General features: G+C 38.7%; 1 protein-coding gene across 3 annotated transcripts in view; it reads right to left on the bottom strand.

Annotated features, from left to right (window-relative positions):
* The window catches only part of LOC143929620 (uncharacterized), a 329,026-nt gene that overhangs the window by 15,627 nt on the left and 295,666 nt on the right, over nt 1–17,733 (bottom strand). For all 3 annotated transcript variants that reach the window (XM_077453528.1, XM_077453525.1, XM_077453526.1), the window contains 11 exons: nt 16,250–16,285; nt 15,674–15,871; nt 15,028–15,063; nt 14,545–14,742; nt 11,210–11,395; nt 9,676–9,711; nt 7,353–7,550; nt 5,046–5,133; nt 4,851–4,941; nt 3,305–3,378; nt 1,083–1,217 (listed from right to left, as the gene is read on the bottom strand). In XM_077453528.1, coding sequence (XP_077309654.1) covers nt 1,083–1,217; nt 3,305–3,378; nt 4,851–4,941; nt 5,046–5,133; nt 7,353–7,550; nt 9,676–9,711; nt 11,210–11,395; nt 14,545–14,742; nt 15,028–15,063; nt 15,674–15,871; nt 16,250–16,285 — 1,276 coding nt within the window. The remainder of the gene's footprint in view (nt 1–1,082; nt 1,218–3,304; nt 3,379–4,850; nt 4,942–5,045; nt 5,134–7,352; nt 7,551–9,675; nt 9,712–11,209; nt 11,396–14,544; nt 14,743–15,027; nt 15,064–15,673; nt 15,872–16,249; nt 16,286–17,733) is intronic.

The following is a 17,733-nucleotide window of genomic DNA, read 5'->3' as shown; positions in this document are numbered from 1 at the left end:
TTTTTTTTTGCGTTTTGGATAGAGTGGAGAGGGATCAGAAAACCTATTAGAATTTTATTGCTGTCTGTGTCCCCATTAGGGGAGTCACCCTCTCTGTTTGTACTGTTTACCATTATCATTGAAAATGGAAGTAAAAGGAAACCCCAAATTTTGGGTTGTCCCCAGAAAACTAATAGAGGGGAAAATTTCCAATAAGGATACTAGTTCTGGTGACCTGGGGGTCCCCAAGGAATTCTCTTAATTTGAAAGGATTTCTCTCACTTCCTGTTTTGGCTATGGGACAGGAAGTGAATGTAAATCTCAGATGGGACACAGATGGCAAAAAAATAAACTGATAGAGGTTATAACCCTCCTTTACTCTCTCCAAAATGGAAAAAAAATGTTTTTCCTTTAGTTCTACTTTAACTATCTTGGTGCTCTCTTCTGCTAAAAACTTCAGTCAGTTGCAATGAGTTACGGCACCTTAGGCCGCATACACACGGGTGGACTGTATGGCCTACTTAGTCCGTCGAAACACATTTCAGCGGACAGTCCACTCGTGTGTGGGCTTCAGCAGACTTTTTCAGCGTACAGTCTGGCGTACTTAGTATTTCGGATCTTTCGAAATTCTGTCCGTCATACTTTGGTTTCAGCGGACAATCCGCTCGTCAGTAGGCTAGTTCGACGGACTAAGAATGGCGCATGCTCAGAAAGGATTTACACGGCGGAAAGGTGCATTGCAGTGTATTGGACTACCTATTTCTAGTCCCGTCGTACGTGCTGTACACGTCATCGCGCAAGCTTTCGACGAACTGTTTGTGCATCCGTGTGTGGTCAAGTCCGTTCATTCGAAAGTAAGACGGACTGTCCGTCGGATTGTATGACGGACTAAGTAGGCCATACAGTCCGCCCGTGTGTACGCGGCTTTACTCTTTTCTTTTTTAATGGCATAGCATTATATTATATTGGTCCATGGACCTGGCTTATAAAAAACGTTCCAGTTTAATTCCATAGGTCATCAATTATCCATTCCTTTGAATTAAATTTAATTAATTTCTAAGGAAATTTTCCTTTTCCTAAGAAAACAAAGGTTATCAATGTACCTTGCCATTTTCTTCACAACTGGACAGCATCACTATGGTATTTATGTGTTTCTCCCATATCAAGTACCAGAAATATCCCACTGTATCAGACTGAGGGTTCTGTGCTGCAATGAACTCCCTTGAAAATCTATAACCCTGAAAGAAAGGAAAAGGGGCTTTAATAGTGAAATATGTGCAAAGTCCCATATGCACATAAGGCAGAAAATTTTTCATATAAACTGACCCCGACGTTCTTTAAAGGGTAACTATAATTTTTTCATTATTTGTTGTTTAAGCAATTAGCTTAAAGTGATTGTAAAGTCTCATTTTTTATCTAAATAACAAACATGTTATACTTACCTCCTCTGTGCAGTAGTGTTGCACAGAGCAGCCTGGATCCTCCTCTTCTCGGGTACCTCTCCGGTCCTCCTGGCCCCTCCCTCCTGTTCAGTGCCTCCACAGCAAGCAGTTTGCTATGGGGGCACCCAAGAGTCACAGCTCCCTGTTTCCATTTAGACACGGAGCTGTGACCCGGCCCCATCTGTAGCTGCAGGCATCATTCAGATATCACCGCTCAAAATCAAGGATGTCATATTATGTACGGCAGGCGGGAAGTGGTTAAGCTCCAAGGGGCAGTGCGAAACATGTTGGGGGCATGGCCTGGCTGTAGTCCAGGCTGAAGCTGCCAATCATCTCACTTCATATACATGGGTCTGCTTCATGATGTGTGGTTTTTGGATCTTTTCCTTTGACATTGCTGCAGCTTGGAGCTAGGAAAAATTATCTGTCCTTGCCTGCACTCACAGTCATCTATTTGGACTTTACCTCTCTACCTGAGTGGCACATACATTCAGAGGCGCACCTAGGATCTCCAGCACCCTTGGCAAGAATCTTTATCGGCGCCCCCCGGCACCCCCCTTCATTAAAGAGTTAGAATTTCAGTTGCTTGTTTTTTTACATCAATTTCCTTTAATTTTTAATTGTCTGCATACATCCCACCATATTGCCATAAATGCAACATCCACCGTATTGCCATAAATGCAACAACCACCATATTGCCATAAATGCAGCACCCACCATATTGCCATGAATGCAGCACCCACCGTATTGCCATAAAAGCAGCACCCACTCCATTGCCATAAATGCAACACCCACTCCATTGCCATAAATGCAACACCCACTCCATTGCCATGAATGCAACATCAACTGTATTGCCATGAATGCAGCCAGCACCGTATTGCCATGAATGCAGCCAGCACCATATTGCCATGAATGCAGCCAGCACCATATTGCCATGAATGCAGCCAGCACCGTATTGCCATGAATGCACCCAGCACCGTATTGCCATGAATGCAGCCAGCACCAACCCACCGTATTGCCATGAATGTACCCAGCACTGTATTGCCATGAATGCAGCCAGCACCAACCCACCGTATTGCCTCCCTCACAGGCTCACACACGCTCACCTACCAGACCGCTGACAGGGAATGATTTCCCAGTCCCAGATGAAGTCCCACTTCCAGATCTGGCGTAGCCAGGACTCAGGAGAAAGAGTGGAGGAGACGGTGGTGGCTTGGCTTACAGAAGCACGGCCCTGGTGGGACAGCTTTTGCGCATTCCCTGCCAACGTTCAAAGACTGGCCAGCCCCGCAGCACAGCACATGACCAGATCGCCCAATCACAGGGCACAACATGGCAGCTGGATTACATTCGCAGGGGACACAGCAGTTAAATTCACAGAAGTGACACACAAACCGGTGCAGGATTTCGATTTGCACCCCCCCCTCGGCCTGCGCGGCTGCGCCACTGGCGGGCGCCAACCTCGTCAACCCCTTGGTATGCCCCTGCCTACATTTTAACTTTTTGGGTTACAATTGTACATATATGCTATATGTTTGTTTTTTGTTTTTTATTTGCTTTTTTTCCCCCCACAAAAATGGAGTTACCCTTTAAAATTGCTTCCATGTCACTGCAAGCCTTCCAGACAGGAAATGTCTGATTAAAATCTATAGCTTTGGCAGTCATTAATGGATGGATAATAGAGGGTCCCAGTATAAGGATTGATAGATACATTGTGGTTTATAATTTTTTGTGGGACATCTAAACCTTAACCATCCATAAAATTCCAGAATAACGTTTATAGTAGGTGCTCCAGATCTTGCAATAAATTAAATATTTCTACTTGAAAAAATATAAGAACACTATATTATGAAAAAAAAATGTAAACAATTTAAATAACTTACAGCAATATAGCTGGCACTGATATATCCATAAATGGAACCTTCAAGAGCTGACGTCCTGGCATGAGACGTTTCATCTATAACACAGTTTGTAAGAAGATATTGCAAAAAAAAAATGCATTTAGAGACACCACTGGATCGACCATAGTGCACAACAACAGAACATAGTATATTTTGAAGCGAAGATAACTTTTATAGACACCAAAAATAAATTTTATTGACTGAATAGAACACACAATGGTGTTACTTTCCTAAAGGTAAATAGGCTTGAGTGAAAACTACTGAATGGACTAGAAGTGAGCTAAACATTTATTGTTACTACTTCTTATGTGATTACAAGCACGTGTATAGTCAGCAGCTGGTTTGGATGCCAAACTAGCTGCTGACTAGGCCTGCACTTGTCTATTGGACCCCCCAAAAAATTGTATACACTTTGAATTATCCCCTTAACCTTTATTGGATAAAAGTTGTATTAACCTTTATTGGATAAAAGTTGTATCTTGACCACTTAGCAATGGTGCAGGGCTTACATTTCCATTTTTGTTATACTACAAGCAAAGGAGACCATGGAAATCCTCTGGGATGTAGAAGCTGCCTGCTCAGGAACCAGATTATTTATATCAGTGTCAATACTTTATGATAGCAACACCAATAACATAACCATAACATAACCTTACAGGCCCAGTGCTATTTTTCTACTTTCCTCAAATACACCATTAGTTTACGACAGTGAATGAGTTTCTCGCAAATGGGGAGGGGGTTACTTCTGTTCTGCAAAGTGAACTAGTGAGAGACCCGGTGGACCTATCTACTAGTTAACTATATAGTAGTTGAATTGCAACAAAATGGCATATGCTCTGCAGAATCACTAGCCAAGCATCTTTTCTGTTATTTACTCATGATACTTCCCATGCAACCGTGCATACCATCTTGGTGACTATACCTTTCTCTACAGTCAGTAAAAGGACAGTAGAATACAGATGGGGGCGTTGTAAGCATGCTCTTCCCTTCCATAAAAAAGCTCCCTGTGTTAATATTGACAACATACAAAGCTTTGAGCCCCAAATGGTTCAAAGTGCTAGTCCCTCCGTTCTATCTGGGTGACTATGGAAGGCAACTCAAATTTAGATTTCTGGTATTTCAAAATATTTTAATACATAAATTAATTAAAATATATTATTATGAATTACTGAAGCCCAGCTTTGGCATGGGATCATTTGGCGTAGACAATAAATGATCCTGGATGTTTGGTTTACAATATAATACAATTTGCACAATGGAAGCCATCTTGGTCGCAAACACACTTAGTGTCGATGTAGAATGACACTATATAATCTGCTAGCTGTTTTGGATTGCAGCAGAAAATGAGAGAACCTAGTGGTAGCCTACACAAACATAGGAGAACATAAACTACACAAGCCTTAGAAGAGCATAAAATCTACAAGCAGAAAGGGTTCATTGTGGAAAATGTGTCCAGGATCCTAGTACTGCAAGGCTACAGTGCTAACCAACATTAAGTCACTGCCTACAACACAAAGTATTTGCTTACATATCTCAACGGCATCCAGTTGCTTCTTCTGTGTTTTGGCAAGGTTTATGGTTATAGCTCTGGACTGCAAAACTTTAATACACTTTAGACTCTGCATAAGATAATAATGGTGTTACTACAAAAGCTCACAAAATTATAAATTATGAATTCCGTGTTTTACAGTATATATAAGAAAATTAAGTCTTCTTTACATACATCAAACTCAAGAATCAGGCCTTTGTAGTCACTTGTTCTCAGCCTTTGATATGCTGCGTGGAAGTTTTCAATCTTCACAGATTGTTTTCTGAAAATATAAAAATGATAAATCCTAGTAGAATCTTAGGAGTCATAATAGGAAAAAATGTTGTAGATATGGTTTTGCAAAAGATTACCAAAAAAATATTATCTAAAAGAATTATCTTACACTCAACTGGACTTTTTCTGTAACGTGAAAGATGTTTTACTGCTTATTTAAGCATCTTCATCAGCTCCAATGAGCGTCAGGGACATAACTCTGCATTTATAATCACACTGGAAACTCCAATACCGTAATCCATTCACCATGAAATGTGTTAAGGCATGTGTTGATTTTCCAAGAACAGGGCAGGAGGTGGGAAAGTTAGTAAGACCACCCTGCTTTAACTACATAATCCAATAATTATAGTGATATAGACATGGGACAGTTATTAACCATTCAAGTTGAAGGTGTGAATTACTGCAGTAGAGATGGCCCCAACCTCTGTTTAGGGATGATTTGTCCAGTTTACTGTATATCGAACCATGCTACTGAAACTATTAACACATCTCCAACTTCATAGCACCAAAGTGATTGGATTATGTCATTTTGTAATTATACCAAGGTGGTTATGCAAGCTTTCCCATCTCCCATCATGTTCTTGCACAATCAACATCTGTCTCGACACCTTCCATGATGACTGGATTAAGGTGACTGTGTTATTTGTGTGGATATAAATGCTAGGGTATGTTCTAGCTGAATAGAACAAACTACATCTACTGTATATATACCATGACCTGAATCAATTAAAGCCTTCACAGACATAATAAAATATTGTCACTACAAAATGTATTTATACTAATCTTGAGTGTGTTACTGTATTTATTGTATTTGTCAGTAAGGGTGTACATACATTATTGAGTAAACCAAGTTAATTATATAAAATAAATTGGCATTATTAAAATATTTCACAAAGGAGAATGAAAAACATAAATTGCAGCCATAATTTATTCCTCTGTTTCCATTAAATGATTTGTTTTTGTTTATGGAACAGCAATGGGTACCAACAATGCCCCCTGCTTTATCCAGTATCTATCCACATGCAAGCACACTATGACGCGTGCGAGGCAGTGCACAAGTGGCATGACAGACACCAGCGCCAACTGCTTTATTTAAGCCAGCCATTAGCAACAGAACATTGCTGGATTATCTCAGCTTCCCTGTGTGCCTAGTAATTCCGTTTTCTGATCTGTGGACTACCTGTTACTGACCCGGCTTGCCTTGATTTTGCTTCCTGATCTCCCCGGTTTGACCTTGGCTTGCATCTGGACTTTTCTTCTGTTCCTGTCTTCCGTGTATGACCTTGGCTTGCACCTGTTTATGCTCCGGACTGATTTATCCTGTATGACTTCTTGCCTAGCTCCTGGTTTCTACACTTACCAAGCACCACAAGTAAAGCTATTGCTATCAGCCTGCTACAGTCGTCCCTCAGTGGCCAGCTCATCTTACTACTAGCAAGCACCTGGCAAACAATGCTTATTTGAGCACCTTGCTCCCTGTCCCCAACTTCAAGGGCACGCTGCACTTAGCCTCAAGGACAGCCCTCTTAGCATCTTGATCTCCATACCCGCACCTGACAAGGACAGAGCTAAGAGGCACAATGCTTTGAAGAGAGATAACAAAACACTACAGATATATGTCCCCAACTCAAATTCCATGAATCGGGTTTGCATCCACTTTAAGTAGTACTAAACCAACAAAAACATATGCAGAATTATCTACTCAAGATAGTTTCTACAGAAACATCATGCCAGCCATGAGAAAGATTGTGCCAACCATAAGGCACATGCACATGTTTGTAGTCATAGAAGCCTAGCTAAATGTGCAACATTGCACACACATTGCAGTGTGCACACCAATGTACGTGGAGGTCCAGCACAGATACTTGCATATATCAGGATATCTAAACCAGGGTTTCTGCAATTCCTGATCCTGAACCTCGTGCTTGACTTTGTTATTGTTTCTGCTTCTGTCTGACCTGCTTATGGATTACCGTTGTCTGACTATGTTTCCTGCTAATGTCTGTTACCAACCTTGGCCTGGACTTCTGACCAAGATTTTGTCTATCGACTTCGTACCTTGCTGCCTGCGCGTTCCTAACTAACCTCTACTTGTTCCTGTTCTTGATTCTGCTTATGATTTCAAGCCTTCCTGCTCAGCTGTTACTGAACCAAGCTTGTGACCTAGCTTTGTTCATAACTGAACGTGCTTTATCCTGGGTGTCTTACCTGCTATATATCTGCTTCTCTGATAACAGCACTTCCATGTTCCAGTCTTCAGTTTCAGTTATCTGGCCCTTGTGCCCTGCTGTCACCCTTACAGACTCTGTGTTAACTTCCAGGTCTGCTTGAAGAGGAATTATGCAAGAGACTGCCTTCATCACCTTGGGTTCCTCAAACAGGTACCTGACATCACCAGTACTTTTCCTGTAATTAGATTAAACATGCCATTAGAACGAACACATGTCACATCACAATAGTGCCTAAAAGCTTGTTGATTTTACATTTTTTTCACTTTAAATTTATTCTGCTCATAGTCTTTTTCACCATTTGTTTTTTGTTTTTTTAATATTCGTTTTTCTGTTATACCCTTTTTTATAAGACTGTATTAGACTGTATCAAAGAATGAAAAATTTTTGAGCTTCAAATACATGAACAACAGGTTTGGAACAGTCACTTATTTTACTCATTCAGCTGTGTTTATAAAATTTAAAACACAGCTCCTGAAAAAATTAAAAGTAGTCAGACAATTCTCCCTAAGCTTGTCTGCAGTAGACATGTGCACTGTTGAAAAATGTGTTTGTTTTAGTTTCATTCGTTCTTGTTTTTTTTTCATTTTCCAAGTCATTCGTTATGATTGCAACTTGAAAATTCAAACATTTGAAAATTCAAAAATTCGATAATCCAAAAATAAGAAAGAAAATCGAAAAGAACACAAATCCAAAATAATAACTTACAAACTAATAATAATTGACCTATTAAATTATAGGTATTAGCATTTTCTTTCAAATGTGGCTGTAGAATTTATCTGGAGTTACAAATTATCGGATATAACAAATTTTGTATCTAAACGAATGGAACGTAACAAATAAATAATAATAAATAATAATAATAACATGTTTTTATTATTATTATTTATTATCATTAATTCATTATGTTCCATTCATTTACATGCAGCATTTATTATTTCGGATAATTCATTACGTTCACTAACAGCCAAATTTGAAAGGAAATTCCAATACCTATAGTTTAATAGTCAGTTATTAATTGGTTGAACTAGATGGACTTCTGTCTTTTTTCAACCTGACTATGTATTTGTTATGTTCACTAACAGCCAAAATTTGAAAGGAAATTCCAATACCCATAATGTAATAGTTAGTAATAGTTATTTTTAGTTAGTTAATTATTTCAGTTTTTGGGGTTTTCGAATTTTCTGATTTTCGTCCTTTAGAATTTTCCGATTTTCATTCTTATTTTCAGATTTTCAAATTTCCAAATTCTCCAATTTACGAATTTCCAAATTGAAAAAAAAAAATTCAGAAAAATTCATTAAATGGGGTTTCATTAATTCAAATATTTCCAAATTAATGAATTTGTTGAATTTTGTCGAAAAACTAATTCAGAACGAAACAAATTGCCAAATCTATTCTGCAATGTAATGGATCAAAGTCGGTTTCCTCTATAAGAAAAGCTAATATCCTGCCCTGGGGACCAGGCATTTTTTCCTACTCTTTGTTTTCTTTGGTGGCCACCTCAATAGCCCATGAGTTCTCCTGCCACTGGAGCCTATGAGAGAGGATCCAGCCACTAAAAATGTCACCTCCACCAATAGAAGGTGTGTTCATCAAGCAGGCAGTGATGTGGACACCTGAACAAGGACCCCAAAAAGTAAAAAGAAGGCAATAGAAGGATTGTCATGTTCCCATGGCTTTAGTTAAAAAAAAATGGCCATTTGGAGTTTTTTCTTTAATACCAGCTGTTAGAGGGGGTGAGGTGGTTGTTATTATCCTGGAGTTGGACTTTAAATTTATCAACTTTGTAGAACGTGAAAAAGGAGCAACTCCTCCCCTTCACTCCATATGTCTCCATCTGAATGAAGTAGTGGAGAAAAAAAAAAAAAACTGACGAATACACTGGACCAGGGAGAACTGCTTACATTTTGAGTAAGCATCCAATGGTTCACTCAAGTCACTGGTTTAAAAAATATCTGTGGACGCTCATCCTTTAAATACTTTCATTTACCAACAATCTTGGGACCCTCTTGGCCCACCTGCTTATAGAGAGCTGCCATTGTCTCCAGTATTGAGATGTAGCTTCAAAGTTAAAGTAAGCACCCCAACAACACTTCAACCTATGTAACACAAGTATGGATTAGTGGCTAACTTTTAAGATGGTTGTTGGTAGGCAGGCTCCCCAGGTTTCTAGGGAATCTAACCTTCTATTCAAAGAGTATTGGTTGGAAGTTCTACCCTATGCTTTTTTTAAGCATTCTTAGCAGTAAAATACAAATTAGGTAGAGTAAGACAATCAAACAACACATACATAGACTTACCTAATCAACATATTTTTTTCATAACCAGGTGTTTGCCTGTAATTATAATAAATATAACATCATAAGGAACATTTTCAGGAAGTGCACAAAGATCATATCCAACAGCTCTGGAAACAATCAGAATTTGAAATTTTTTCACTTTTGACCTGCTAGTAGAATTAAATCCATTAATTTAACTGTTTCCTAAAACACACATTCACGTTTGCTCTTAATTGTCAAGCCATCAAATGGCTGGTGTCATAATTGATCACATGTGCTGCACCATGAAAAATGCAGATCAAACAGCTGTAACGGAAAGGGGATTTTACTTCCACTTTAAAGTCTTTTTTCACCATTTATGGAATTTTAAAATGTACTTCTGATTTACCATTGTATACTGGATTATATCAAAGAAGAAAGTGAGTGTAAACAGATAATCATAGAAAATATCTCGCTATATGTAAAACATTTCACATGAACAATGAGACACATGTTCTGCCTTTATTTCCATATTTTTTTTGTTTTATGGAACAGCAATGGGCACCAATAACACCCTTGCTCCATCAAATATTTGTTTCAGTATCTAAGGTTGTTGAGAAATTGTTTATGCTGTTTTTTTAGAGATGAACCGAATATCCCCCGGTTCGGTTCGCACCAGAACTTGCGAACAGGCTAAAAATGAGTGCGAACACGCAAATACCTTTAAATTCTATGGGACATGAACAGGAAAACTCAAAAGTGCTAATTTTAAAGGCTTATATGCAAGTTATTGACATAAAAAGTGTTTGGGGACTGGGTCCTGCCCCAGGGGACATGTATCAATGCAAAAAAAAGATTAAAAAAACAGCTATTTTTTCAGGAGCAGCGATTTTAATAATGCTTAAAGTGAAACAATAAACTGAAATATTTCTTTAAATATCATGCCTGGGGGTGTAATTTAAAACTGCTTGCGGCTTTAATGAATTGTCGGATCCTGGCAATATAGATTAAAATCAAAAAAGGCATGTGTTCACCCAGTCCATTACCAGGCTATTTGGGTCTGGTATAAATATTAAGGGTAACCCCATGCCAAAATAAAAAAAAAGGCATAGCCCCCAAAACCCATACCAGACCCTTATCTGAGCATGCAACCTGGCAGGCCGCAGAAAAAGGGGGGCAAGAGAGCGCCCCCCTCCTGAACTGTACCAGGCCACATGCCCTCAACATTGGGAAGGTGTCCCTTGATCCCACCTTGTCTCCATGTTGATGGGGACAAGGGTCTCATCCCCACAACCCTTGGCTTGGGGCAGGGGCTTATCGGAATCTGGAAGCCCCTTTTAACAAGGGGAACCCCAGATCCCACCCCCCTTGTGTGAGTGGGTATCGGGTACATTGTACCCCTACACATTCACCAAAAAAGTCTTAAAATGGTAGCAATGACAGTAGACAATTTGGGACAAGTCCTTTATTAGAAAAAGAAGTGTCCTGCGATGTCCATTCATCTTCGATCACAGTGTCCGACTTATGACTCAACTTCACCCATAACTGAACTATAAGTGTGTCCTGGATGCCCTACCTTCTGTTCTTCTGCTTCTCTGATACCAGCTCTCGCACGTTCCATTCTTCAGTTTCAGATTCCTGGCGCTTGCGCCCTTCCATCGCCTTTGCAACTGCCAGGGGTGCTTGGACAGGAATTGTGCAAGAAGATGCCTTCTCCATCTTGGACTCCTTATACGAGTATTCAACATCACTGGTATGTTGCCTGTAATTATAATAAATATACCATTAAAAGGAATGTGAACACAGCTCTGAAAACTGTCATTATTTAACATTTTGCACGTTGACTATATTCTGCCTAATTTCTTTTTCACCATTTGGGGCATTTTCAAATATTACATTTTTCTTCAGCTATACCATTGTGTGATGAATTGTGTAAAAGAAGAAACTGTTTTGAGCTTCAACTAAATGAAGCTTTGGAACAGTCACTCCTTTCTTTCATTGTAAATCTAAATTACTATTATCTAATTATTATCTAATTACTAATAGAATAGATACCTCCTCCCCTTCACATGGCTCCATCTGAGCTATGGTAGTGGAGAAAAAAAAAACGGACCAGGGTGAACTGCCTTTGCTTGAGATGCTGGTTTAACACGTGAAAATGTCCTGGCTACTGCTGTGAGTTTTTATTGAGAAAAATAAAAACCTACTAAACTTACAAAATATCTGTGGACTCTCATCCTTTAAATACTTTCATTTATCAGCAATTGGCGGATCCTTCTGGGCCTACCTGCTTACAGAGAGACACCTTTGTCTCCAGAATTGTGGTCAAAGATAAAGTCAGTACCCCGACAATACTTCAACCTCTTTAGCATAAATATGGCTCAATGGCTAACTTTTAAGATTGTTGTTGGTGGGAAGGCTGTCTAGGTTTATCGGGAAACCCTTCCATTGAGAGAATATTGATTGGAAGTTATGCTTTATGCTTTTTTCTTCTGCGTGGAAATTCTTAGCAGTACAATACAAATGAAGTAGCACAAAACAATCAAACAACATAAACATAAACAGACATATCTAATCAAAACAGTTATTTCATAACCAATATTTTGCCTGTAATTAGAGTAAATATACCAACATAAAGAACCTTTATAGAAAGTAAACAAGCACCATATAACAACAGCTTGGAATTTAATGTTTTTTTTTAACTATTACTATAATCTGTTTAATGTCTTTTTCCACCATTTGCCAAGTTTTAAAATTGACTTCTGATAAACCTTTGTATATTGGTTCTTATCAAAGAAGGTATGTTTTGGAGATTCAGCTGTTTGTACTATAAAACACAGCTAAATGAGTGGAAGGAACTACTCTTCCACGCACTTATTGATTGTTTCTGATGTTTCAATGGATCTCCATCCATCTTTATCAAGGGTCTTGATGAAGATGGACAGAGATCATTGAAATGTTGGATGCAAGAATTAAACTTTTAATTGATGGCTCAATTTCAAGACGTGTGAGCTCTTCCAATTCATGTACCCTTACGGATAACTACTTGGTGAATGGCACCCCGGCATAGGGGGAGATTTACTTAAACTGGTGCACACAGAAATCTGGTGCAGCTGTGCATAGTAACCAATCAGAGTCTAGCTTTTTTGTCAAAACTTAATTGAACAAGCTGAAGTTAGAAGCTGATTTTTTGTAAATCTCCCACATTATTGTATGAACCAATCGAAAATTATTATGCTTCGTACATATGATCGGACTTTCCGACAACAAAACCGTGTAATTTTGTTCAAAGGGTGTTGGCTCAAACCTGTCTTGCATACACACAGTCTCACAAATGTTGGCCAACAATTACAAACGTAGTGACGTACTAGATGTACTACCTGTTTTTTCAGCTCTTTAGTGCCACACTTTGGGCTTCTGCTAATTTCGTGTTAGTAGAAATTTGGTGAGTATTGATTTGTGCTTTTCAGTTTGTTTCTGAACAACTGTTTGTCAATCAGACATGTTGCGGAATCGGAGGAGGTAACGTGTTATTTATTATTGGCCTTGGAATTATTTCTTTGACATTATTTTTTTGGTTGAATATTGATTTGATTTGGTATATTTTCTATATTTTTGGATGTATAGAATGCACTTTTTGGTTAAGTTCTATTGGCAGATAGCATGTCTAATTTTATTTTTTACATTTTTTTAATGCATAATAAAAAAATTGTGTAGAATAATACTTGGCTATGTGTTTTACTTCAAATGACAGTTTGGGAGTAGGCAGTTACATTTTAAAAAATACAATGTAAAATTGACAAGGGACATCAACATAGTTGTATCTTTGTTCTTAAAAACTACAGGATAATGGTGTTGTGGTAACTTGCCCAAATAAAAAAAATATATATGTATTATTCTTGATATCACAAAAAAAAACCCTTGAAAATTAGTTTGCAATAACTCCATCAGTATCACCAGCAAAGCAGCTTCATTATTATCCCATTAAAGCAAAAGAGAATTGTGCACTGCATTTTGAGATTTAATAATTTGCCACGTCACAAATGTTAATTCTCCATTACAAATGCTATTTTACAAGACCGACCGCTTCTGCTTCCGAGCATGTGTGTTTGTACTTTGGACTTTTGTGCAACGGACTTATGTACACACAATTGGAAAGTTCGACAACACACATTTGTTGGTGGAAAATTTGAGAGCATGCTAGCCAACATTTGTTGGCGGAAAGTCTGACAACAAATGTCCGATGGAGCATACACATGGTCGGACTTACCGACAACAAGCTCACATCCAACATTTCCCGTTGGAAAATCTATCCAATCATGTGTAAGTGGAATTACAGTTCCAATTTAACAAAACTGAATCTGGAGGTTGCCCTTAAAGAGGGGGCAATGTCAGAAACATCATGCCACCCATGAGAAATACTGTTCCAGTCATTAGGCACATGTACATGTTTGAGGGCATAGAAACATTAGCTAAATGTGCCACACTGTACACATGACCATTGGAATGAGCATGGACGTATGAGTGCATCCACTACAGATACTTGTGCCTGGTGAGCTGTTTAGACCTGAGTTCCGCATACGACCTATGCTAAATGGCCTTTCAGTCTGTGTTCAAGAAATTTCTGAACCTTAACCTCATGCTTGACCTGGTTTCGAACCAGCTGCTGTTTTACCTGCTTCTGTATTATCAATGACTGTCTATATTTGCTGCTCAAGTGCTCATCTGTTACTGACCTCAGCCTGGGCTTCTGACCATGTTTTTTGTCTATCGACCTTGTACTTTGCTGCCTGCATTTTGCCAGCCTCTGCTTGTTTCTGACCCTGATTCTGCCTATGATTTGGTGCCATTCTGCTTGGCAGTTACTGAACCTAGCTTGTAACTGGAATTGGAGTATACTGGATGGCCTACCCGCTGTATTTCAGATTCTCTGATGTGAGCGCTTCCATGTTCCAGTCTTCAGTTTCAGCGTCCTCATACTTGTGCTCTTCCATCCTCCTTGCGGACTCTTTTTCAACTTGGTGGGAAGCTTTGAAGGTACTTGTGCGAGGAGCTTCCTTCGTCAACTTAGTCTCATCATACATATATGTGACATCACCTGAATTTTGCCTGTAATTAGATTAAATATACCATTAGAAGGAGCAACACTGTTCATATCACAGTAGCTCTGAACATTGTTGCAATTTGACATTTTTCATTAGTCATGTTTTTTACTATATTCTGCGCGTTGTCTTTTTCAGCATTTGGTCAGCCAGCATTCTGAGTCTACCCTTCTATGGAGAGAATATTGATTGGAAGTTCTGTCATATGCTCTTTTGTTAGTGTGGACATTATTAGCAGCACAATGCCAATTAAGCAGAGCAAGACAACCAAACAACACATACATAGACTTACCTAATCGAAAGAGGTTTGGCATAACCAGGATTTTGCCTGTAATTAGAGTAGATATACCATCATAAGAAGCATTAACATTAACAGTAAGTGAACAAGCATATATCACAACAGCTCCTAAAATTATCAGAATTTTATGTTTTTCCTTTTTTCAATAAACTGCTTAATGACTTTTTGGGGAATTTTAAAATGCACTTCTGATATATCGTAGTATATTGGATTGTATCAAGGAAGAAATATGTTTGAGGTTTGGATATACTAATATATATATATATATATATATATATATATATATATATATATATATATATATATATATATATATATAGTTCAGCAAGCACAAATGTGGGCAAGCTCAATATAAGCGTAAATGCAAATGTTGATCAAATCATTAATTCATAATTAATAAATGGATGGAGATCAATTGAAACACTGGATGCAGTAAGCTTTTACTTGATATCTCCATTTTCTGACCTCAGCCTGGGCTTCTGATCATAGTTTTTGTCTATTGACCTTGTACCTTGCTGCCTGCATGTTGCCAGCCTCTGCTTATTTCTGACCATGATTCTGCCTATGATTTGGTTCCATCCTGCTTGGCAGTTACTGAACCTAGCTTGTTACCGGACTTGGTATATCCTGGATGCCCTACCCGCTGTATTTCAGATTCTCTGATGTGAGCACTTCCATGTTCCAGTCTTCAGTTTCAGCGCCCTCATACTTGTGCTCTTCCATCCTCCTTGCGGACTCTTTCTCAACTTGGTGGGAAGCTTTGAAGGTACTTGTGCGGGTGGCTTCCTTCGTCAACTCAGTCTCCTCATACATATATGTGACATCACCTGAATTTTGCCTGTAATTAGATTAAATATACCATCAGAAGGAGCATGAACACTGTTCATTTCACAGCAGCTCTGAATATTGTTGCAATTTGACATTTTTCATTAGTCTTTTTTTTTTACTATATTCTGCATGTTGTCTTTTTCAGTATTTGGTCAGCTAGCATTCGAACAATGCTTGGACCTCTTTAGCACAAATATGCCTTAGTCACTAAGTTTTAAAAATGTTGTTGGTGGGCAGGCTGTATGGTATTCTAGGGAGTCTACCCTTCCATTGAGAGAATATTGATTGGAAGTTCTGTCATATGATCTTTTGTTAGTGAGGACATTATTAGCAGCACAATACAAATTAAGTAGAGCAAGACAATCAAACAACACATACACAGACTTACCTAATCGAAAGAGGTTTTGCATAACCAGCAGTTTGCCTGTAAATAGAGTAAATATACCATCATAAGAAGCATTAACATTAGCAGTAAGTGAACAAGCATACAGTGGAACCTTGGATTATGAGCATAATCTGTTCCAAGAGAATGCTTGTAATCCAAAGCACTTGCATATCAAAGCGAGTTTCCTCATAGAAGTCAATGGAAATGAAGATAATTCGTTCTGCATTGACTTCTATTACATGCAATACCGCATGTGGCCAGAGGTGTGGGGGGTGCCGAAGAGCCTCGGAAATACTCAGGGGACAGCTCGGCTGAATTCGGAAAGCATCATAAAGGCTAGGAAACACTCGGGAACAGAGTATTTCTGAAGGTTTCCAAGCATTTCCAAGTTATTCCGAGTATTTCCGAACGGCTCCGAACTGTTCTGAGTGTCCCCGGCGCCCCCCGCACCTATGGCTAAATGCAGTACTGCACAACCAATTAGCTCAAATTCTGCTCGTTTTGCGAGACAACACTCGCAAACCAAGTCAGAATTGAAAAAAAAAAGTTGCTTTTCCTTCAAAATGCTTGTTAACCGCGTTACCCGTAAGCCAAGGTTCCACTGTATATCACAACAGCTCTTAAAATGATCCGAATTTTTCCTTTTTTCAATAAACTGCTTAATGACTTTTTGGGGAATTTTAAAATGTACTTCTGATATACCGTAGTATATTGGATTTTGTCAAGGAAGAAATATGTTTGAGGTTTGGATATACTAATATATCGTATATATATATATATATATATATATATATATATATATATATATATATATATCAGAAAGCAAAAATGTGGGCAAGCTCAATATAGGCTTAAATGCAAATGTTGATCAAATCATTCATTCATAACTAATTCATGTTTGGAGATCCATTGGAACACTGGATGCAGTAATTCAGCTTTTACTTGATATCTCCATTTCCAGACTTATAGTTTTAATTTACCAAAATATAATCTGGAGGCTCTCCTGGAGGAGGGTGGGGGGGGGGGGGGGGCAGTGTCAGGAACCTCATGACAGCCATGAGAAAGATTGTGCCAGTCATAAGGCATATGACCATGTTTGCAGGTATGGAATGCTAGCTAAACATACAACGCTGCACACAGGTATGTACATTGGGTTGTGAGAATAATAGCATGCATGAAAATATATGGGCAGATACTAATGCTTAGTGGGCTATTTAACCACTTTCAGACCGGACCAATTTGCTGGTCAAAGACCAGACCACTTTTTGCGATTCGGCACTGCGTCGCTTTAACTGACAATTGCGCGGTCGTGCGACGTGGCTCCCAAACAAAATTGATGTCCTTTTTTTCCCACAAATAGAGCTTTCTTTTGGTGGTATTTGATCACCCCTGCGGTTTTTATTTTTTGCGCTATAAACAAAAATAGAGCGACAATTTTGAAAAAACGCATTATTTTTTACTTTTTGTTATAATAAATATCCCCCAAA

This window comes from Lithobates pipiens, unplaced genomic scaffold (assembly GCF_037356315.1).
Source record: "Lithobates pipiens isolate NorthernLeopardFrog02 unplaced genomic scaffold, aLitPip1_a1.2 Scaffold_24, whole genome shotgun sequence".
Classification (NCBI taxonomy): Eukaryota; Metazoa; Chordata; class Amphibia; order Anura; family Ranidae; genus Lithobates; species Lithobates pipiens.
The sequence above is the reverse complement of the archived record's forward strand: the minus strand, read 5'-3'. Positions and strand labels throughout refer to the sequence as shown.